The 23,466-nt window shown below is 43.5% G+C and overlaps 1 protein-coding gene across 3 annotated transcripts in view; it reads right to left on the reverse strand.

Moving 5' to 3' along the window:
* SAMHD1 (SAM and HD domain containing deoxynucleoside triphosphate triphosphohydrolase 1) overlaps positions 1-23,466 on the reverse strand; it is an 82,203-nt gene that overhangs the window by 40,985 nt on the left and 17,752 nt on the right. For all 3 annotated transcript variants that reach the window (XM_054045330.1, XM_054045333.1, XM_054045332.1), the window contains 7 exons: positions 15,177-15,249; positions 13,389-13,549; positions 12,015-12,130; positions 9,733-9,803; positions 8,661-8,816; positions 6,707-6,807; positions 6,470-6,578 (listed from right to left, as the gene is read on the reverse strand). In XM_054045330.1, coding sequence (XP_053901305.1) covers positions 6,470-6,578; positions 6,707-6,807; positions 8,661-8,816; positions 9,733-9,803; positions 12,015-12,130; positions 13,389-13,549; positions 15,177-15,249 — 787 coding nt within the window. The remainder of the gene's footprint in view (positions 1-6,469; positions 6,579-6,706; positions 6,808-8,660; positions 8,817-9,732; positions 9,804-12,014; positions 12,131-13,388; positions 13,550-15,176; positions 15,250-23,466) is intronic.

Genomic DNA, 23,466 nt, shown 5'->3' on the forward strand with positions numbered 1-23,466 from the left:
TAGTGGATGAGAGCACTGTGTGAGCAAACAGAGTGTCAGAGGATACGTGCTGTAGCAACTCATAGTGTTGTGTAAAAGTGTGCAGTGAAGTCCAGGTTGCGGTTCTGCACATTTCCCCAATAGGGATGTTGTTGAGAAAGACTATCAATGTTGAGAGACTCCTAGTAGAACGTGCGCAGATCCCTGTAGGAGGTTGTCACTAGTACTGGAGATAGCAAAGTTTGATTCAGTCTGATATCCATTTGGACAGGCGTTGTTTAGAAATGGTGTCCCCTTTGGATCGATCTATTAGTGATGGAAAGAAATAGTTTTGGAGACTTGCGCAACAAGATTTTAAAAATTTAGGATGTGGTCTGACATATTTTATCTTTAAAAAAAGATAGTATAGAGTGGGTCAGCCATGACAGCAGCTAGTTCTCCCACACGTCTGGCTGATGTAATGGCCACTAGAAACGCAACCTTCATAGACAGGTGTAATAAGGAGCTTGTAGCTAAGGACTTGAAAGGGGGTCCGGTGAGGACGTGGAGGACCAGACTGAGGTCCCTTGGTGGGGCATGTTTTCTCACGTCTGGATGGAAGTTCAAGAGGCCCTTCAAGAAACATGTGGTGATGGGGTGTGTGAAAATAAAGAATCCGTCAATTTTATGATGAAAAGCCATAACGGCTGACAGGTGGACACGGACTGAGGGTATAGAAATTCCAGTTAGTTTGAATTCCAGTAGGTGGTCTAGAATAAGGGATAAAGAGGCCGACACAAGTTTACGTTGGCACCATGATTCGAAACGTTTCCACTTGTGTGTGCGTGCGCCGGGTAGTTTTCCTATGGCTGTTTAACAATAGGCTCTGTAATTCTGTAGAACATGTCATTTCAGATCCTAGGAGCCATGGAGTAACCATGCTTTGAGTTGAAGTTTGTGGGGATCCAGATGTAGGATGCGGCCTGCGACAGGAGTCAAGGCAGAGGCAGGAGCTTGTGCGGTGGACAGACTGCCATGTGGGTACAGTATGGATACCACATTTGTTGTGTCCATGTGGGGGCTACTAGAATCACTCTGTCCCCGTCCTGTTTTATCTTGTAGAGTACTCGGGATATGAGGAGGATGGAGGCATTATACTTGATGAAGAAGACATCGCCGAGAGAGTGATGGCCAAGTCCTGCCCTGGAGCAGAATCGGGGGCATTTGGAGTTTCGTGAGGCTGCAAAGAGGTCTATCATTGGGAGCTCCCACAATTGGAAGATTTCTTGGATGGCCCACGTGTTCAGCTCCCATTGGTGGTCTTGATAGAACCTCCTGCTCAGAGCATCTGCCATGTTGTTTTGGCAGCCAGGTAAGTACAATGCTATCACATGGACGTTGTTTGAGATGCACCATTCCCAGAGGTGCATGGCTTCCATGCATAGGGAATGTAATCGTGCTCCCCCTTGTCTGTTTATGTAGACCATACTGGTGACATTGTCCATGAGGATCTGTATCATTTTGTTTCAGATCAATGGCAGGAAGTGTGAGCAGGCACTGCGAACCACGCAAAGTTCCAGCAGATTGATATGAAGTTGGGACTCCGCTGTAGACCAGCAGGCCTGTACAGAATGCGTCTGTAGGTGTGCCCCCCAGCCTATGAGGGACATGTCCGTAGTAATGGTAATGGCAAGCGGATTCTGTATGAAGGGCATTCCAGCGCAGATGTTGTTTGGGTTGGTCCACCATAACAGGGAATCCTTGACAGCATTGGGCATGGTGAGGAGTTTGTGCATGCTGTGCCTGTGAGGGACGTACTGTGTCCGTAGCCAGGCTTGAAGATAGCGCATGTGTAACCTTGCATGATGGACGACACAGGTCGGAGCGGCCACGTGGCCTAGAAGCTGTAAGCACGTCCTGGCAGAAACCTGCGGTCTGTTCCGTGCTGCTGAGACTAAGGTAGCTAGAATCTGAAAGCATTTTATTGGAAGGTGTCTCAGGGCTGGACTCACTGGTGCGGCGCCGCCTGTCGGATGTCCTGGGAATTGGCTCTTCGACCGAGGAGCGCCCTCTGCAGGCCGGTGTCCCGCTTGCCGCTAGGCCCGAGTCCCTCTTGGACCCCGGTGCCCCTCTCATGCCGGGGTGCTGCCCCCTGGTGTTGCCCCTCTCCGGGGAACCCCCACCCTCTATCCCCACCTCACCTCAATCTATAGCCACTGCCAGTCATCACCTACCCCCCATTCCCTGGGGCAGACTGCAGCATAAGTGCCACTCATCACTGGCAAAGAGGGTTTGGACCTGCTGCCTCTGCCTACCCTTGGGCTGCCCTCTGCAACCCCAGGACACTTCTTTGGCCTTTAACAAGGCCTGCAGCCTGGGGGTTTTCCAGGCTGGAACTCCCCCGCCCTGCTCCACTCTAGATATCTTTTGTCACCTCCCAGGCAGCCAGGCCCTTCTCCTTCAAGAAGCTAGAGAGAGACTGTCTCTGGCTTCTGGCCCCAGCCCTCTTATAAGGGCCACTTGGGCCCTCATTAAGCCAGCCGTGGCCTGATTGGGGTGTGGCCCCCAGCTGAGGCTGCTTCCCCCAATTAGCCCCGCTTTTCCTTCCCTGCCACAGCCCTCTCCCCAGGCTGTTTTAAGCCTTTTAAGGCAGGAGTGGGTGACCACCCAGCTACAGAAGGGAAGAAGTTGCTTTGAGGGAGTGAAGGTCTGCCCCAATCAATCTCGGGCGCTGGACTGATGTTAGGGTTGCCTTTTGAAAGTTTATTTGAAGACCTAAGGAGGTCAAGAGATGGATCATAAGTTGGGTGGTCTGTATGGCTATCTGCAGTGTTAGTGCTTTCAGCAGGCAGCCGTCCAAGTACGGGAATATCATTATGCCCTCTCTGCATAGGTGGGCCGCTACTATGGCGAGTACTTTGAAAAATACTGTCGGCGCAGTGGAAAGGCCAAAGGGTAGGACTTTGTACTGAAAATAGTCCTGTGCTATTGTAAAATCGCAAAAATTTCCAATGCGATGGGTGAATGGATGTGTGAAATTACATGTCCTGGAGGTCAAGGGCTGAGAAGCAGTCCTTCCTCTCTAATGCTGGGATTATTGTGCTTAGCGTGAACATTTTGAATCTTTGTATTTTTATAAATTTGTGTGAGTCGCCTTAAGTCTAGAATAGGTCTCCAACTTCCTGTCTTTTTCTGCATGAGGCAGTAGTAAGAATAGAATCCTTTCCCTCTGTACTCGGCTGGTACGGATTCCACAGCTCCCAGGGATATAAGATGGAAGGGGGATGGGTAGGGGGTTTGGAGGTAAGGGGGATGGAGTAACCAGTTTTGATGATTTCCAATACCCGTCTGTCCTTGGTGATGGAATTCTAGATGGGGTAAAATGGGATTAGGCGATTTCCAAAGATTTTGCCATTGGGAGAGGATGCCAGCATTGAGAGCGATGGGGTTCTCGAGCCCTCGACCAAGATTTCAAATCTGCTGTCTGGAGGTTGATGGCTGGGAAGCAGTAGTCGAGGAGGCAGATTGCCTTCTCCTGGGTGTTTTCTGTCTGCGGCTCTGCTGGTCGTAGAACCTGTTGTGCTGAGTGTACGAAGGGGTTCGGAATCGCTGCTGAGTTTGGTAATTGGTTTGTCGTCTCTTGTTCCTAGATGTGTGGATACCTAGGGATCATAAAGTGGCCCTGGAGTCTTTCAGTGTGCGTAATGACTCGTCCGTCTTGTCTGTGACGAGCTTGGCACCGTCAGACAGTAAGTCCTCTACAATGGACTGTACTGGCTTTGGAAAGCCAGACAGGTGAAGCCAGGAAACTCCCCTCATAACGACCGCTATGGCTATGCATCTTGCTGTGGAATCAGCAGAGTCGAGGGTGGCTTGAAGCGCTGTTCTAGTGATGAGGTGACCCTCCATAAGGATGGCTTTGTACGGCTCTCTTTTGTCTTCAGGAATAAAGTTTGTAAATTCAGAAAGGCTGGCGTAGTTATTGTGATCGTATTTTGCCAACAGGGCCTCATAATTGGCAATTCTCAATTGTAACATTGCAGCCGAGTATGCTTTGCGACCGAACAGATCAAGTCATTTCCAGTCTTTATCATATGGGGTATGCCTATAGTGCTGTTGCTTGCCCCTTTCATTTACTGAATCTATAACCAACGAATTTGGTACTGGATGTGAGAAGAGAAATTCAGTGCCTTTGGCTGTTACATAATATTTCTTATCAGATCTTTTACAGGTAGGTGGAATCGCTGCTGGGGTTTGCCAGAGTAATTTGACAGGATCCATAATCACCTCATTCACAGGGAGGGCGATTCTGGATGAAGTGGATGTATGTAGTATGTCCACTAACTTGTGGCGCAATTCCTGGACCTCTTCCAGAGAAATGTCAAGGGAAACCACCACTCTCTTGTAGAGATCCTGAAACTGCCTGAAATCCTCCATTGTGGTAGGAGGCATAATTGTGTCACCCGGCGAGAAAGAGGAAAAATGAGTGTCAGCTATGACATCTGGGTCCGAAAATTCCTCCTGTTCTTCGATCCCCTGTTCAGGGACACTAGGAGGTGCGTGTGAAAGCAGCATAGGTGGTTGGTGTGCACCAGTTGTGAGCAGAGTGTTAGGTATTCACTGCTGCTGTTGTTGGTATGGTTCCCACGGTTGCCAGAATGGCCGTTGTGGTTGGAATGGCATAGGAGGCATCCAAGGCTGGCTGAACCAGGGTTGGTTTGTAAAGTTTGCAGGGAAGCCAGTGGCTGGTGGTTCCGGTGTGGCAGGATTAAATTACAGGAAATGAATGTTGAGGCGAGCCTATCATATCCTCTTCTCCTTCGTCCTCCCCACTATAGCAGTGTGTAGACAACTGTGGAGAGCTGGGCTGGGAAAGAACCCTGTGTATCAAGGCGCCATCGGTACTGAGGAGGGGGAGACAGATACCGATGAGATAGATAAGTCTCTGTGGTGCGGGAGTTGCTGTGATGAGGTACCGGTGTGTGACGGGGAACATGGTACCCGTATGCTGGATTGTACTCACAGCTGTCTGGCTGAAATTCATAATGCCAACAGTAGGTGGCAGCATGAGCGCTGAAATGCTCAGTGCCGAGGGTTTACTGGCTACTGTAGGTGCCAAGAGGTGGGGTTTAACTTTCCCCTTAGCACTTGCGGTAGAGCTCGAGTGTTTAAGGAGCTCTATGCTTTTTGGCATCGTCAGTGCCAGTGCTGTCGGTACTGGGAGTGCTTTGGGCACCCAGGAATGTGTGGGTGCTGGGTTTTGGCACTAGGGAACTGGCTGAGGCTTTTGACATTAGTAAGGAATTCTTCATGTGGGCAAAGGTGGAAATGACTGTATTTGGGGAGGGAAGGGCTTGAACTACTAGTTCTCTTCTCAGCCATGAACAATCAAAACTTGTATTTCTAAAAGTGAAATCTTAGATTCAAGAAGTTCCCCAACACAAGTAGATTTCGCAAGTTACACAGCTCAAGCATGGTAGAATACATATGGCCCTGAGAATAATTAGTTGAAAGGAATTGCTGAGAGTGGTTGGAATCCTTGCTGGATCCCTGAACCTAGAAAGTCAAGGAGAAATACCACCCCCTCAGACAAGGCATAATTTGGCAGGAAAGGGGATGTCTGTTTCCCAGCTACTCTTGTTCACAAAGCTGTGCTACTTGTAGCAATGCTGGGAAAGAGACAAGAAAAGTAGCAACTGGTGGATGGCTTCCAACCTACCCTCTATCTTCAAGACTGGCTGGCTATGATTTTAATCCCACCCAAAAGCCAACTCACCAACTGCTCTCCCTGGTACTAGATATAAGGGTGACTGGCTGGCTGGCAGTGTGAGATGGACAGACCAGCCCAAGAGCTCCAGCTTCTCAGTCAGACCTCTTTAAAATACTGCTACACATCCAGCCCTTTCCCCCCAACGAGAAGGGTGGCAGCGGGAGCTGCTCCTACCCCTCCCACCTTGTGTTACTTTTGACAGCATCTCCTGGGGCAGTGACTACTTCCTCCCAGCTCCCATTCCTGTTAAGCACCCTACCTAAGACAGCAGTTTATCCATTTTTGGTTCATGACTCAAAGCAGCCAAAAAATTCACACTGTGGCATCACTTTGTGTGTCCCCCCAGGGGCATGGGGTGGGATGCTAATGCTGGAGGCACCTCCCCACGTCCCTGCATTGTGCTCAGCTCCAGGTCTGTGCACTCACTTTACTACAAAAGGCTCTGAAGGAAATGTTGGAAGCAACAAGAGAAAGGGGAGGGAATGAGCTACTTCTTCAATTCCTTACCCAGCTTCCTCAGGCTCCCATCAACCCAGGGATTCTTGTTGCTTTCCTTTCTCCACAAGTACGCTAGCAAACCTACTCGGCTCCCGCATGCAACCCACTTCAGGGCTGCATTCCGTTAGCTGAGCAGCACTGACCCCATGGTCATTTTATTACAGGTTATGCTTTTCAATCTGCTGCTACAAGGGTATAATACTTCACAAGTTAACATCCTCTGTTCTCCCCCATGCAGTTTACCTTGTCACGGGTACAGATATGCTTCTTGTTTTTCACTTCACAGACCCGAGCGAATTTAAGGAAGCGCTTATAATCAAAATTATTCTGGATTCCTAAGTGATGGCAATCCCTAAAAGTATTCCAGAGAGAATGAATTAAAAGCATTCAATAATGAAATTTTACTTACAGTAAAAGCAGCAGCATTGGGCAATTTTTTTTTTAGGATTATAATAAAAGTAAAATCAGGAAGATTTGTACCTAGCAAAGTAATCCCATTTGTCAACATCGATGCCATTTCTTTTGTTAGCCACTATCTCATAAAGGAAGCTTTTCTCTTCTGGTCGACCACGGTATGGCCACTGGAAAATCAGAACAGCTTATTCAGAATAGGTTAACTCATGGTCAGCAGCAATTTCAGAATGCGTTTATAGACGTCAGAAATACATTTTGATTTTGCACATGACAGTATGGATAAATACATTAAATCAGTAGTTTTGATGAAGAAAATCTGACAAAAAGAAATAACTAACTTTCAGAAACCGAGTTTGTGACATTAGTATCTAGAGCTGGTGTTTAAGCAGCAAACTCCCCTAACATGATTAAATGGGTACAAGAGTGCTTAATTTGCAAGTTATACTGGAATTAAGGAAAATCTGCAGCTTTAAGCCACTTGATAGAAGTTTATAGTGATGACAGTTTGTGTCCCCGCTGGCTCCTCCAAGCTGACACAAGCTGCCAACCATAAGAAGAGGAGAGAGAGTCTCTCTACTGTTCAAATGCCAGGGATGACTATTTTGGAAAATTTGCACCCTTCAGTCTAGGGCCAGATGCACTCAAGAAGTCAGCCATTAGCAAGCACTGGAAAAAAAAAAAAAAAATCAGAGAATGTCAGTTATTGTAAGATGCACGGTTCATGTATATTAATATTTCTTGTGAGTTTAACCAAATACTATCCTTCATGGCAACTTTAAAATTCCGTAAAAAGATCCTGAAAAAAGGAAATGCAACTAAAAAATGTTTTGCTTTTATGTTGTCTATTTATCAGTCTGTTTTTTCTATTTATAACATAAGCTCTGTGGGGCAGGCACCAGTGTCTGTATACTGCCTATTACCAAGAGAATCCTGATCTTGATGGTGGCCTCTAAGAATTACTGTAATACAAATAATTATCTGTAAACGCCAATGTTTGTCACGACAAAGCTGAATCTTTGAATTCTATTTTGTATCAAGCTGTCAAGATAGAGGCTTTCCATTTATTGTATATGTTTTTTGTGTAAGCCTTTGTAATTTGCTGCAGTGATTGGAATCTCCCCTACTAGAACAGTTTCCCTTTAAAGGAATAGTCTGATCATCACAGAAGCATGCTGGTAGGATGTCTAGATTCTAGTTTCAGCTCTGCCAATGATTGAATGTATAACTTTGGGCAAGTCACTCAACAGCTGTACTTCTGTGTCTTCAACTGCATAACAGGATAAGACTTGGCTGTTTCGCTGGGTTATGAATATTAATAAATTGTAAACTCTCCTTCCTTGCCTAATACGATCACATCACTCCCTTCTCTGAATCCCTCCACTGGCTCCCCAATCACCATTTCATCAAGTTTCCTTTTGGTCACCACACAAGATTTTACACAATTCTGCCCCTTGCTCTGGTCAAGCGTCCTCTGCTTCAGTACTTCCAGCCTTGTTCACCTGTTTGTCAGCCTCTTGCTGAATCACCTCCTTGTGGCTCCCTATGCATGACAGAACTCCAAGCTCATCAAGGCCCCTACCTTGTCCACATGTAAGTTCCCATTAAAGATCCAATTCAACAAAGTTGTTTACCATGAACAAGTTGACTTGTATACAAAAATTGTCTCATTTCCTTTCCCTGTAGCTGTCTACATATCAATCTGGCCTTAGATTTTGAGCTTCTTGGAGCAGGGACTGTAATTCTTGAAGGTTTGAGTGCCTAGCATATCAGTGAATCCACCAACCGCTAACAATCCACAAACAACAATGCACTCTGCACTTTGAGATGCTTGGATGGAACATGCTCAAAGTAACGTTATGACAACTTTTCACACTGACCTCCTAACTTTAGTGTCTGGAAGTGTCCCAGAAACTACACAGATAGAGCTTAAAACGAGAATAGCAGCAAAAATTATATTTTTATTTCACTTAAATTGAAGAGCATTTAAAATAACTTCCACAGAAGCAGCGAACTGACTTACCAAACCCCGACATGGGGTTTTATCTAGGGGTCCTCCTATTTGTTCTTTGATGAAGTCCATATCTTCTTTCAGGACAAAACCATAATCTTCCATGACTTTTTCTAGCCCATTGGAAGTAATCAGGTGTTCAAACATCTGAACAGAAGCAGTTTCATGCTGCAGAAAGTATGTATAAATGTTACTTTATCAACACACACAAGCTGCTATCAGACTTAGCCAAAGTCAAATGTCTGAGCTGGGAATAGAGTAACTTCAAGTACCTGTTCTAGCCACTGGACCAGGCTGTCTTCAAGAAATGCAAAAAGTTAAGGTTCTCATACTAATATCAACTTGTCCACGGTGCATGTATGTCAAATTTTGACTATTGGGCTGTTAAGCATGTATTTTAATATCCAGGAGGTTCAATGCTGGGAAAGTTACTATACTAAGAAAGGTAATTTTGATATTGACCATCTTCATTTTCCGTTAGCTTAATTTTCCATTTCTCATGTATTAGCACAATGAGGGTTGCAGAGAATATAGAGAAACATTTTTGTTACATTTAAAAAAAAATTCCAAAAAGTACTAGAAAACCTTTCAATTTTTTAAAATTGAAATCTAAATTTTGAACATACTTTTACCTTTTTAGATTAGATTTCTGTCTACAGTTAATATTTTATGCCTATAAAATCTGGGATGTGGGCAAAGCTACCCCATATACATTAAGGGACTATGCCAACTTGGAACTACCCCCAATGCTCCTCTCAGTCCCTCTTGCCCCAGGCTCACGTGAAGAAAGACCAGCCAGGAGTATGTGCAAAGAAAAGGAAAATTCCTTCTGCTCCTCCCCAGCTTGGATATTATGAGACAGAATAAAAACACCAAGGGTATCACCATGATTGGGAGAGAGAAAGCTTTTTTGAAATTTAATCAAGGTAAATATGTTGTCACTCAGATTAGAACACCACTGTCTGCTCACAAAAGCAGGCACTATTGACTGCTCATATATTTAAAGGTGAATTACCTTTTCCTTTCAAAAAATATTTAAGTGGCATATTTCACTTGCATATTGTTCTCGGTGTAAAATACTTGCCTTCCATTTCAGACCTGGGCGAGCAAGTGGAATAAATCTTCCATCAAACATGTGTGAAAATGGTCCATGACCTTAAAAATAAGAGTGTACAGGCTTAATCTGAAACATGTTTGTCAGTAAAAATGTAAGTAGGAACTGTGTGAATTTGTATTCTCTCATTTCATTGTACTGCTCTTCACAGAATGGGAGAATAAGATTCAAATGCAGTAAGTACACTATACAAACGCAGACGGAGTAAGAATAGATACAGCAACTTTACAGGGACTGTTCTTCAGATAGGAGATTAAACTAAAGGTCCTTCTGTCCATCTTCATCCTTTCTCCCTTCTGTCCAAGTGGAAATCAAAGATCCTAGCACACTTTCCAAGAAGCGTCAGAAAAACTGCAGTGTTCTGGCTAATCACTGCTTCAACTCAATAAACCCAGAGCTAATATCCAGTGTTGCGAATGAGCTCCAGTACTGCTGAGCACACAGGAGGTGCTCTGTGTCAGCAATGCAGTGGATGAGCAGCGTAAAATTTAAAGATGTATTAAACATCTGGAAAGCAATTAATAGTTATTACTTTTCGGGGAAGGGATAGCTCAGTGGTTTGAACATTGGCCTGCTAAACCCAGGGTTGAGAGTTCAGTCCTTGAGGGGGCCACTTAGGGATCTGGGGCAAAATCAGTACTTGGTCCTGCTAGTGAAGGCAGGGGGCTGGACTTTGAAGGTCCCTTCCAGTTCTAGGAGATAATAATATATGGAGATATACCTATTAATAAATAATAATAATAATAATAAAAAATTAACACTTTCACTTTGAAATGTTACTAGATAAGTCAGAAGGGATATAGAATGTTGTAGCTATGTTGATCCCAGAATATTAAGACAGACAAGGTGAGTGAGGTAATATCTTTTATTGGACCAACTTCTGAGAGACACAAGCTTTTGAGCTTACGCATAGCTCTTCTTCAGGTCACTTCAGAGCTCTGTGAAAGCTCAATAGTTTGTCTGGCTTATCAACAGAAGTTGATCAAATAAAAGATATTACCTCACCACCGTGTCTCTCTGAAGGGATAGAGACATTCAAACCATCCATGGAAGAATCACACATACCAAATTTCAATAATAATTTGAAGGGGTGGACAGTGACCCAGTGTGACATACCAGGGTACAATTCAAACCAGTGGGGAGCTGTGTCACCTCTGCCCTGCAACCCTTGGTGCCTTACAATACCTTACTGGTAGTAGCTCCCACCTAGATAACTCACAAACAGCCTTCAAGAAACACCCTCAGTGTCTGTGTGTAACTTCAGTTTCCCAGTTAAACCCTGGCTCTCACCAGCTTTGTTTATACTGCACAGTGACCCCAACACTCTCCCAGGCCCAGATTTTTACCCAGACATGTATGATTGTACTGCCCAGCCCTCTCCTGGGCAGTACAAATATATTAAGTTTGTTAATCTTTTAAGGGAATAATATGCCAGTTTATTACTTTAAATAGAGTTACCCAGACACTTCGACTTAAACACTGTGATTATATAAAACAATAAAAAAAGTGTATTAACTACAAAGAGAGATTTTAAATGAGTACAAGTAATAAGACATAAAAGTCAGAAATAGTTAAAAGAAAAATAAAGACAAAATGCTTACTAGTGCCTAATCAACTATATTTGATTCAAGCAAAACTTCTCATCACATGTTCCAGCAAGGTTACTGACCAAACTCTTCAGGTCAGGACCTCTCCCCTTCCCTCAGTCCAATGGCTATTTTCCTTTGTCTTCTTAGGTGTGATGCCAGAGACAGACAGAGGAAGGGTGTCTTGGGGTGTTCTCCCTTGCTTTTTATAGTTGCAATTACCCTCTTGAAAAACATTTCCAGCTGAGAACCAAGAGACAAAATGTCTATGTGGAATGATGATCCCTGCTCTTTTTTCCCCCACCTGTTTGAGCTTTCTTTGTTTTCCCTTCCTGCTTGGAGTCTCTGTTTACTGCTTAAATGCAAATTAAGGCAAGCACACATTCCTTTGTGTAGGACAGACCTATTTGCCAACTTCTGCTTGGACAGGGCTGTGTGGTTTGGAACAGGTCTTAACATCATCATACAGGTGAATCTTATAACTTCACATACAGCATTGCCACACATTTTATTAGGACAATACTGAGAAGCAAATTATGAGTTTTTAAATCATACCCACATACCTTGTACGAAGATATAGCATGTAGGGGATGAATATATGGGTGCATTCAGTCACACCCAGCAACCACTTAAGCTACCAAACAATTGTTCTAAAGAGCTGCTTACCCAAATCGTGACAAAGTCCAGCAATCTGAACACAGAGAATATCTCGCTGGTTTATTTCCAACTCTGGCTGTCTTTCGTGTAATGCCCGGACTAGACATCCTGCCAGATAGCCTACCCTGTTCCAGGCAGAAAATATGAGAAAAGTTAATAATTTGAGGTTTAGTAAACAAACAAGAGAAATTGCCAATTCAACTCTGCCTTAGCTATTGTAAACCATAGCTCTAGTGCAGTAGAGAGCAGCAACAGATGCTCAAAACCTAAACTTCAGTCCAGTTATGGAAGCTAGTTACTTCCTTTTGTAAAACCTACACCATAGAAAAAAAATATTTGAAGGAAACAAGCAACAGATTTCACATCCAAGGAGTCCTCACCTCAAGAATTCCATCCCGACCTCATAAGAATACACTTTGATTACAGTAATCTCCTCTTTGGACTTTATTCTCTCCTCTTCCCACTTTAGTCAGTCAAAATTGCTGCTACCAAAGTCATCTTCCTCTTGTAACTCCAACTCAAACCCTTTCAATGGCTTCTGTCGCCTACCACAAAGTCAAAGTCCTTTTCCTCATTTTTAAGTCCCTGCACAAGCTTGCTCCTGCTTAGATCGCTGCCCTTATTTCCTTCAACTCCTCCAAGCTCCACAGAGACATTGGAATTGTTTACACCAGTCCATCCAATCCAGTACCCGGACGATGGCCAATAACCAGATGCCTCAGAGGATGCAAAAATCATCACGGTGGACAACTAGGGAATAACCTGATTATGGAAGTTCCTTCCTAACACAAATCAGTTATTGACTGGCTTATGCCCTGGAGCATGAGTTTATATCCCTTATTTTGAATCCTATTTTATGCAACTGTAGACGTTCTCATTATCCACAGGAATACCTAACCATTTTTTAATTCTTCTGACCTCTTGGCCCTAATTATATATTGCGGCAATGAGTTTCATAGGTTTATTATGCATTATAGAAGAATATTTCTTTTTATCAACTTTACATTTGTCATTCAATCTCATTGAATGACCCCTTATTCTTGTTATGAAAAAAGGGAAGGATTAATGCATGATCTACCTTCTCTACATATTATTACCTCTATCATATCCTCTCATCTCTAAACTGAAGTACCACCATCTTTTCACTCTCAGACAGAAGTTTCTCAAAGCCTATAGTAATTTTTGTTGCCCACCTCTAGAAACAAACCTCAAGTAACAATTCAGACAGTGTATACTCATTGTCTAAAATGCTAGTTTTAAGTTCCAACTAGACACAATACGCCAGACCAGCCTTACAGTCACTCCAGATTGGTGGAAAGGAAGAGAACCTTGGCAGAGAAATCAAAATGGAGGAGATTTATATGCATGAGAATATTGCCTTACCCCAAGGAGTGTTCAAAGCGGTTGTGCGATGCTCCTGGGAAAACATAGTAAGTGCCTCCCAGCTGTTTTATATATCGCAGGCGTTGAAACTGAGGAGTGTCAATGATTCGAACGAGGAGAGGATGTATTTCAATATGGCCGTGAATAGGATCATTAAAAACCTAGAAAATTTCAAACACCATTGAAACTAAGGTTTAAAAATATGACCTACAAAAAAGGGAATGGGTTTGCCTCTCTATGATAAAGGAAGTCTGAAAAGTTGTCAAAACTTTAAAAAAAAAAAAAAAAAAACATTAAAATTCAGTTCTTGTCTATCCTGGAAAATGCCATAGTACTGGAGAATAGTGAAGTTATGACATTAAAAGAGTTACAGCTAAATAACAGAGGGTAAGGGATTTCCAGCCAGCCAGTTTAAAACCTTGTTGATTCCTATTCAACTCAAATTCCTAACACATGGGGAAAAAGGATGTATTATTGTAGAGTCAATGTACCTACTCTGTCAATTAAAGTAAGAACCCACACTACATTTCTCAGACAAGAGTCCACCAGCAACATACCAGGAAAGAGCAGACTTGGCATTGCTTGCTTTTAGAAATACAAACAGAGTCCACAGGGTTAGGAAGGACAGCAAGCAGAGAATAATTATCCAGGCAAAAGCAGCAAAAAAATGCAACTCCAACTTGTTAAGTTTTTTATAGATCACCTTTAAGTAAAATTATACATTTTAGAAACATTTGGGTAACGAACTACAAAAGATACAAAATTTAAATACTTTATAAATCTGCACATTCATTCTGCCAAAGCAAAAGGTAAAGACTTAATTATGAATATTTAAGTAAAGCAGACTGAGGCAACAAAAAGGATTACTATTTAATTTCAGTATCTCTGTACAACCACTCTTTTAATATTAATGCTCTTTCTCTAGATGTGCCTTCTATGATAATTATGATACAGCAGGGCCAGGGAGCAGTGGGAGAGTGGTAGAGGGGAAATATATAAACCCTAGGCTAATTAAAGCAGGGTTTTCCATAGACTAGGGAGGGTTGCTACAGGTTAATTGGAGCACCTGTAGTCAATTAAGACCTGTCAGGAACCTAATAAAACCCCCTGCTTCAGGTAGTCAGGGTGTGCGAGGAAGGAGAGAGGACTCAAGTTTGGAGGTGTGTTGCTGACAATTGAAAGACCAGAGAACAAGAGAAAGGGAGACCCTGCCCCAACAGGGCAGGCAGACTCCCACCCCCAGCATCAAGGACCCAGGGTAGCCCTACCCAAGGGGGAAGAGAGTAAGAAACCTGCAGGGGTTGAGAGGGGCTGGGGCTCAGAGTGAGGCGCAAACCCAGACCCCTTCCCCACCACCTTCCCGGGCCACTAGCAGGGCCCTCGGCGCCCCAGGAGCAGAGGCAAGAGGTAGCATCTTAGCCCCCTGCCAAGAAAAGCATGGAACGCACCATACCAACATCGGCCATTTTGTCACATAATACTAAATGGGGAGCTGCAAGAAGCTATTTCACTGATTGGAAAGGACTCAGCTGCACAATACCATTGCAAGTACAGAAACATGCTCAGATATGTTAAGCAGAGATTCTATTTTTATCTTCCTTTGCTTACTTTTATATCACGTAAATATAATTATTCCAACAGCACATTACCTTGAGATTCTTTATGTAAATAAAATTAAAACAGTTCCTCAAATGACACTGGGGGGGAATTCAAGTCCCACCTTCAAAGTAGGAATAAAATCCTGAGAGTTTAGATCCTGGTTCCAGATCAACATGACATTACACTTACCTTCATTATATCAGCACAATTTTGATCTAATTTTTGCAGGCAAACAATCAATTTCAATCTCAAGTCCAAGGGTCTGGAAATATCAAGAAGATTTGAAAATTACTATGAATTGAAAAGCAAAATAACTAACACTAATTTAACTATTTGCGAAGCTGCTTATAAAAATTCATTATTTTTTACCACATTTGCTGTAGTAATACAAAATAGCAATATGCACTTCTACTATGGCTTTCAGGAAAGCATCTCAAACAATTTTAAAAACCTTCATTTATAAAAGCTAGCACCTCACTGAGGTTAAGATAGGCAAGGAAAATAAACCACATGTATACCCATAAAAATATGGTTTGCAAACAGTGAAGGTTGCTAAATCCACTTGTTCTACAACTCAAAACCATGAACACAAGGAAAATGAAGGTTACTTAGCTGTAAACAGAGTTCTTCGAGATCAGCCTCTTCACATTCACTTCTGGGATCATGGCACCAATGCCATGAGCTTCCAGAACCTTCTCAAAAGCAGTCACTATTGGGGCCCACTCACCCCCTCCTGCTCCCTTGCATACTGAAAGGTTCTGAGTGTACAAAAGGGTGAGTGGCTCCAACCACCAGTCAGTTCCTTCCACTAATTCGGGAATTCTGAAGAAGGACGGAAGGTGGTCAGGGACTGTTACTAGGCAGAGGCTCATCTGAAAGAACTCTGATTACAGGGTATGTAACCTTCATTTCCTCAAGTGGCCTGTGTATATTCCCACTTGTGGGGATTCAGCAAGTAGTACAACCCTCAGGAAGGTGGGCTGAGGAGTTTTAGGTAAAAAAGCACAGCAGCACTGTCAAAGAAAAATCAGCTCTGGATGCCAGGTCAAGAGTGAATAGAAGCGACTGATCTTGCTCTCCTAAAAGAAGTCTTAATGAAGGAAAAATTTTCCCAACACACACATATCTGCAGTATCAGTCATTCAACATGATGTGATTAAGACAACATGACAGCATGCCATGGATGCTGCCTTTGTCCTGGATGAGGACTGAATTCCAAGAAGATAAAACCCTGTCAGGTCACGTTAGCTGTGATTGACATAGTGTGATAAATGGACAATCTTTGGACCTTGATGGATTGGCTCCTCAGTTAAGCTCCATTTCGCCAAGTGATGGGAGAAACTTGTAGATAAGCTCTGAATATGCAAATGTATGATTATGTTCAGGGAGACAGGTAAGGAGGCCCGGGAACATACAGACACTCCAGAGGTCTGAGAGAGATGGAAATCTCAGACACTTTAAGACTGTTGGGACAGAGATGTGAGCAGGACCACTTGTTCAGTAAAAATGCAACTTGAAGGAGATAGTTACTGAGATACATGCCTAATGGCTAAACTATCAAGAATGGCATCTTCATTTAAACAGTCTAAAACCACCACCAAGGACTTAATCAGGTCCACTGCCCAGATGAGAGATCTCTTTCAAGACAGCAGGTTTGACTGATCACAAACTCTTGTTTTTCTGTTAGACCTCAGCATAAATCAATCAAGAAACCAAGCAATCTAGAGTCAAGGTGTTGACCAGAGAAACTATGAACCTCGGTGAAGATTCCTGCCTTATCTCACAGGCAGTAGACCCAGCTGTTTGGAAAGCAGGACTTTATGGATATTAATAGCATACACCATGATACTGATGACAAAATTGCCCATCTCGAATCATAGCTAATGACATCAACTTGGTACCAATTGGACCAATATTCAAAAAACCTCGTAACAAGTTCCTGCTCTTGGTGTAGGAAGAAAGTGCTATATTGATGTTACGACTTGCTTGTCTTTGGATCAGAACCATACACAAGCAGAGTACCTCAAACCTTTTCCCAGGGATATTTACCCCACCTGTAGAACAAGATAATATACAATAGACCCTTTGCACTTGTACTATTGAGTGAAAACCTCTTTTCAAATATGCTATCAATACATCATTTTTCCTTGGTAGATGAGATACTGGAGACATTCAATGACGACACTGAACTGTATGAACAGGAAATTTCCTGGATACAACTGACTAGAGCAGCGGTTCTCAAACTTCATTGCATCACGACCACTTTCCTAGCACAAAAATGAGTACACAACCCCAGGAGGAGGGACCAAGACCTGAGCCTGCCTGAGCCCACCACCCCGGGCAGGGGGCCCAAAGCCAAAAGGCTTCAGCCCCAGGTGGGGGGGGGCCTGTAACCTGAGCCCTGCCACTCAGGGCTGAAGCCTTTGGGCTTTGGCCCCGGCCCTGGGCAGTGGGCTTGGGCTTCAGCCCCAGGCCCCAGCAAGTCTAATGCCAGCCCTGGCGACCTCATTAAAACGGGGTCACGACCCACTTTGGGGTCCTGGACCCACAGTTTGAGAACAGCTGGACTAAAGCAAACCCCTCTTTGGTGGTCTGTGTAATACATTCCCATACTGTTGTCCATCAGAATTAAAACAGATTCAGATTTTATGAGGGGAGAAAAGCTATGCAAGTCAAAGAAACAGCTCTCAGCTCTGGTACCTTTATGTGGAGCCACATCTCCCACCGAGATCAAAAACCTTGGAGTGGATGGAAATCAAGGTGAATAATCCCTTATACCTTCTAGGACTATTACTGTATGTGGCAGGAAAATAAGGGAACTCCCTGGAGGACATGTTCTCCCCCATCTTACGAAATAAAGCATCTGAAATGTACTGAGACATTGTGACTCAGGTGTTCCTAATGTCAATAAAAACTGGTAAAGTAATGAAGAGCCATGCTGAGGCCACAGATATAGCCTGGTATTAGAGCTATCATGTAACTGCACCAGTAAGGAAAGTGTGCATTTTAGGAAAGTTTGGAGGTCTGGAATATATCAAGGCTTCAGTGACCACATGTCTTCTAAATAGTACGAAAATAGCCTTGTTTATGCAAATTATTAGGGAGAACTATGTGGACACTCTATTGAGGTTCAGATCTACACACAAAGAGACACTCAACCATTCAGGAAGAATAATTATGACAGTCAGGAATTTAATGGAACACCTGCTGCCATAGAAAGACCAAGGGGTAAGGTACAGTTTAGTTTTATTGACAGAGGCCAGCTCTGACTCCACAGGTATGTGTAAAGAGACAAACGTGACTAAAGTACAGGAGGGGACTCTTACATTTCTGAAAATTAGAAAGCGCTCTGTCTCTGGAACCCAGAGCCAAATACAATGAACCTCACTGTCCACATTATATGATAGGTAGCAAATCTCATTCACATTGTGGCCAGGAAACAAACCTCATACACCATTAAGTGTAGATGATGGCTGTTTCAATCATTAGGAGCAACTGTTCCTGCCAAGACTGAAGAAATCAAAACTATGTATACTGAGACCTTATGAGATGCTGGGCCAAATGCTCCATTGAACCCATGTGGTCCTTGGTTCCAAAGAAGGCTTAGTAAAGCTAAGGATGAGTGCCCCTCTGTGTTTCTACTACACATAAAAGGGACTACCAAAGACACTACCCAAACCCAGACAGACACTTTGTCTTCCATAGTGGAGCCAGAAGCACACCTGGAAAGTCTCCTTCCTGACTTAGAACCACAAACTAATTATAACTGATTGTAGGTAACCCAGAGACCAATAATATGCTAACAAAATTTCCTCCTATGAGAGATCAGAGGCACAGATTCATTAGCATGTTTATGATGTCTGATTCAAGGAATATCAAAGTGGTTCTCATAGCCTGTCATATCAAGCTCTAAATCTGAAATAGGACATACAGCACTTTGTATCTTCTCTGCAATGCGCCTTTTAATTCTCTGAAGGATTCCAGGTATCCTGTTGTCTTTGCATTCAAGGGTCTATAGGTGGTCCTTATTGGAGCATCAGATGGATCCTGTGACACCATATCTCCTACAGAGGCTGTGTAGCAAAGAAGTCTTCAGATCCATGAATTTCAAAATCAACAGAACTGAGATGGGTATAGTACCCTCCCATCCCATGAGATTCTCCGAACCTGGCATCAGTTCTTAGCCTGTCAGATTCATAAATCCAGTCCAGGGCAGCTGAATGAGCCCTTAGGGATGGGATGGGAGCACAGGAGAACCTCAACAGTTCATACCCACTGTCACGCTGTCTGGAGTGGCTCACAACTGAGTGCGCCCATCTCAGGGCAGACAGTCAAAAAACAAGGGGAGACATCCCAAACTGCTAGTATATTCTATCATTAGATTTCACCATTCCAGTAACAAATGTGAACTCCTGGATCACTATACCAGTCTAATCATGGAGTCACAGACACTCCCCTTAGACCCTCCAGCCTATCTTGTCACCCAGACAAACTGAACTTTATGATAAAAGGTTATTAAAACCAAAAATCATATCACATTAGATTACTCCCAATCCCAAACAGTCACTTACCCCAGATCAATTTGGTACTCTAGATCTCACATGAAAGACAATGCTGGCAACCAATTCTCTAGTAAAACTAACTAAAGATGTATTAGCTAAGAAAAGAAATATGAGTTATTGATGGATTAAAGCAGGTAAAATATATCAACAGGTGAGTCAAAGTTCGTAAATCTAAAATGATAGCAGAGATGTAGTGATCTGCCAGTTTCCCAGAAGTCTTTTCACGGTTACCCAGAATAACTCTGAGAATCTTTGTCTTCTTGTTCAGTTATTCCACCCTTATCAATTAAGTTCTGGAATTGGGCTCTATTCTCCTGAGAGAATGGGTCTTTGAAGTTCAACAACGTAGCAAAATACTATTTCACCAATTATGCGAATAGGATCTAGTGGTTAGCAGTTCTGAATCGGAGCATGTCATGGAGAAAACTTTTCTCCCTATGAGGGCAAGGCATTTAGCGTACTGTCCAAAAGTGTCATCTTGGGGTGTTGCAGCCTGCATCTCTCAGTAGCTCCTTGAACCACCACCAGAGTTGCTGGGTGTGAACAAAAACTCTACTACTACAGGTGGATTGAAACAGCACCTCTCAGTCTTTTTTGGGGTGGGAATGCAGGAGGCAGGAATGTTACCTTGGCTGGGTCTATAATAACCTTGTTGACCAGGACGGCCGCTTGGCTAGGACCAGAGGATTGTAATGAACTACAACAGTTCACGTTCAGATTCTTGAACCTCTTAGAGCTGGATCTGGAGCTTGGACACCACTCTTTGTAAGAGCTCCTCATATTACTTGTGATCATCCGGTGGAGACAAAGATGGGGTGACTACCTCATTCAAGGAAAACAATGAAATAGCTGCTAGATCGGTCTTATCCGCTGGATCCAGCTCCACTTCCTCACAGTCCAAGAAACCTGGTTGGTGTTGGCTTGGAAAGGGTAGATAAGGTGCGCACATGGAACCGGAATGCCAAGACCCCAGTAATGTCAGTCTAAGGGGTCAACCAGTTGGGGTGGAACCCAGGGCACTGGGAACACTCATCCCTTAGAAAATCATATCTGGCTGGAGAATGGAACCTCAAGCTTCTGTCCAGACTCACTATGTAGGGTTGAAGTCTCATCTGGGTCCTCCAACTTACCATATGAGAAGGTTGGTTCTCAGTTGACCAGCTGAACCATTGGTACCAATGGATGGGTACTCAGGTTTGCAGATGGAAGAGGAGAGCAGACCCATGTCCTCAAGGTGGCATCTTCTTCTGATGTAACAATGTCTCTCTCTAAAGTCAGATTTGAAATGAGATTGAGGACAAAGGAAAGCAAAAACGTCTCTGGGGAGATGTAGGTCTCAGACTGCTCTAGAGTGCAGGATGAACCAGTGGTGCTTCCCTGGTCAGAGTAGATGTCTCATCCCTTTGGGGCCGTGCTGGTACTGGTGCAGAGTCTGAACTGCATGTTGAAGATAACGGTGGTGCATGCCTAACTTTTCATTTATATATTGCAGCCAAGATTGGAAATGCCAGCAAACAGAGGTAGTGTTATCTGCTTGTCATTTCCCTGTAGGGTTGGGCGGGGGGGTGGGGCATGTGGAGCAGTTCATGTACAGAGGGATGTGCCTTGGGTCCTCCTGAGATCTCCATGAAACTTTCATGAAGTTACTCTGCAATCCTCTCCTGAAGATTTCTAGGGATGGCTGCCTTATTTCTTCCTTCATGGTAGGACACTTTCCCATGCTGCTCCACAGTGACTTTTGCTGGCACCACTGGGCTAGTGGCATATGGGCCCCTACAGCTTCAGGACATCAGTAGCAGCTGTGCTCTTTGCCTTTGTTACCCTCAGAAGTGAAAAAAATCAGCTAAAATCATAGCGCTACCAAAAGCGCACATTCATTGTAATTGAACAGGACCACAGAACTCATAAGTTCAGTGGAAAATACATAGTAATTATACACACAATGTAAGCACCACATAATACATAGGCTCATTGAAAGACTGTGTGATATTCAGTAATGTACATTCAAATTCCTAACACTCCCCAAAACTTCTGGGGAGGTACAGCACATTAATGTACCTGATCATTAAAGTGCTCTTTCAAGGACTCCATCAGCTGAACAGCTTTGTGTTCAGCTCTTCTAACTGCCCTCGTGTATAGCTGTTCAAACACAGACAGCCACTCCACCTCCACCTTGAGAGCAACTTTCCCCCCTCTGCTTCTCAAATATTATGCAAGATAGGCAGCTATAGCCATTGGGATAATTAGATTTTAGTGAGAAAATACATGCGTAACCACTGTCATTCTGCACCAGCTGAGCCGGTAGCTGAATCCTCTTAGTACTGTTGAGGTGGCCGGTGTACGGCTTCATGAGCCGGATCACTATCGGCAGTTCAACATTGGCAGATTACCATTGGCAGTCAGGAAAAACTGTCTCTGCTTGCAGCTTTCTGTTCTTAAAAACCCAAGCATCATTCATCTTCCTTGACCAGCCCCCACTGGTAACAGTGAAGCATCCCCAATGATCCATTAGCACTTGCATAACCATTGAAAAGCAGCCCTTGTTTTCTATTGATGTACTTTGTGGCAAGATGGGTTGGGGCCTAAATACAGATGTGTGTGCCATCTATCAAGCCATTACAGTACAGAAGCCTCAGAGCTGCAGATCTATCTATGATGTCCCACACATTGCTGAGAGCCAGAGTCCTGCATAGCAGATGATTAGTACCCTATACATTTGCATGAAAATAGCCCCCACTGTGGATTTTCCAACTCCAAAATGATTTCCCATTGACCTGTGGCAATCCAGCATTGCACCACTTGCTTTTCAGCAGGCAATGTAGCTCTCATTCTGGTGCCATGCATTGGAGGGCTGGTGCAAGTTCTGCACACAGTTTCAGGAACATGACCTTTCCTATTTGAAAGTTCTGCAGCCACTGCTCGTCATCCCAAACATGCATTACAATGCAATCCACCAGTCAGTGCTCATTTCTCAGTATTCAACCTCAAGATATACATTTTTAACAAAGCTAAGGTCGGGGTAGGTGAAGACGAAGAGAAAACCTCTAACCTAGAGAAGGATCCAGAACCCCAAAAAAAAGTTGCCATTCCAACTTTACCTGTGTACGTGATGAACAGCTATACTATGACAGATACAAACAGATGTGTCCAGTGGAGTACAATCCAATTGACACCACACATATACTACAATTTGTATTGGGGAGAAAAAAAAAAAAAAAAAAGAGAAAAAAAAAAAACTTTGTTAATGCAGAGCTAAGGTTGCCTGGTAATAGCTCCAGAATATGGAGGTCAGCAAAACCTCAGATTTCTGAAAACCAGGAAGTAGTGTTAAGGTAAATGCCCAAGCAAACTTAATTCTGACCCCTTGGAACTGGCAATTGCCACTGAGAATTATCTGCATGCGTTCCAACTGCATTCACCATGTTTCGTGTAGCTGTACTGAATGGTGGAGGAATTAGTTGCAGCAACATGGAAGAATTGTGATTGTGATATGAGATCTGGGTCTGAGTTCCTCTCATTTGTGTTACCAAAGGAAAGAGTTCCACATATACCTTGGGGTTCCAGTCTGCTTCTTTTTAATACAGAATTGTACAGGTTGTATCAGTAGCAGGGCACTGGGGTCTTCTTGCCATGGATATTGTCAGTCATGAAGTAGGATTGTCTAGCAGTCTGTGGATTTAGTGATGGGTAAGGGAAAGCATAGGTTTTGCGCACAGGATACTGCAAGAGTGAAGGGGTTCTAAAAGGGTATGAAGGAGCTGTTAAATTTTACAGCTGTAAATACAGTGTAGTATTCTGTTGGGGGAAGAGGCTCAGTGTTTGAGGATAAGGCAAGAGTAGGTGGTGCCTGTCCATTACAGTGAAAAGTCAGAGTGCAAGTACATGTGTTGTGGTTGTTTTGGGGCATCATTCAAAGA

The sequence above is a fragment of the Malaclemys terrapin genome, chromosome 12, assembly GCF_027887155.1.
Source record: "Malaclemys terrapin pileata isolate rMalTer1 chromosome 12, rMalTer1.hap1, whole genome shotgun sequence".
NCBI classification, from domain to species: domain Eukaryota; kingdom Metazoa; phylum Chordata; order Testudines; family Emydidae; genus Malaclemys; species Malaclemys terrapin.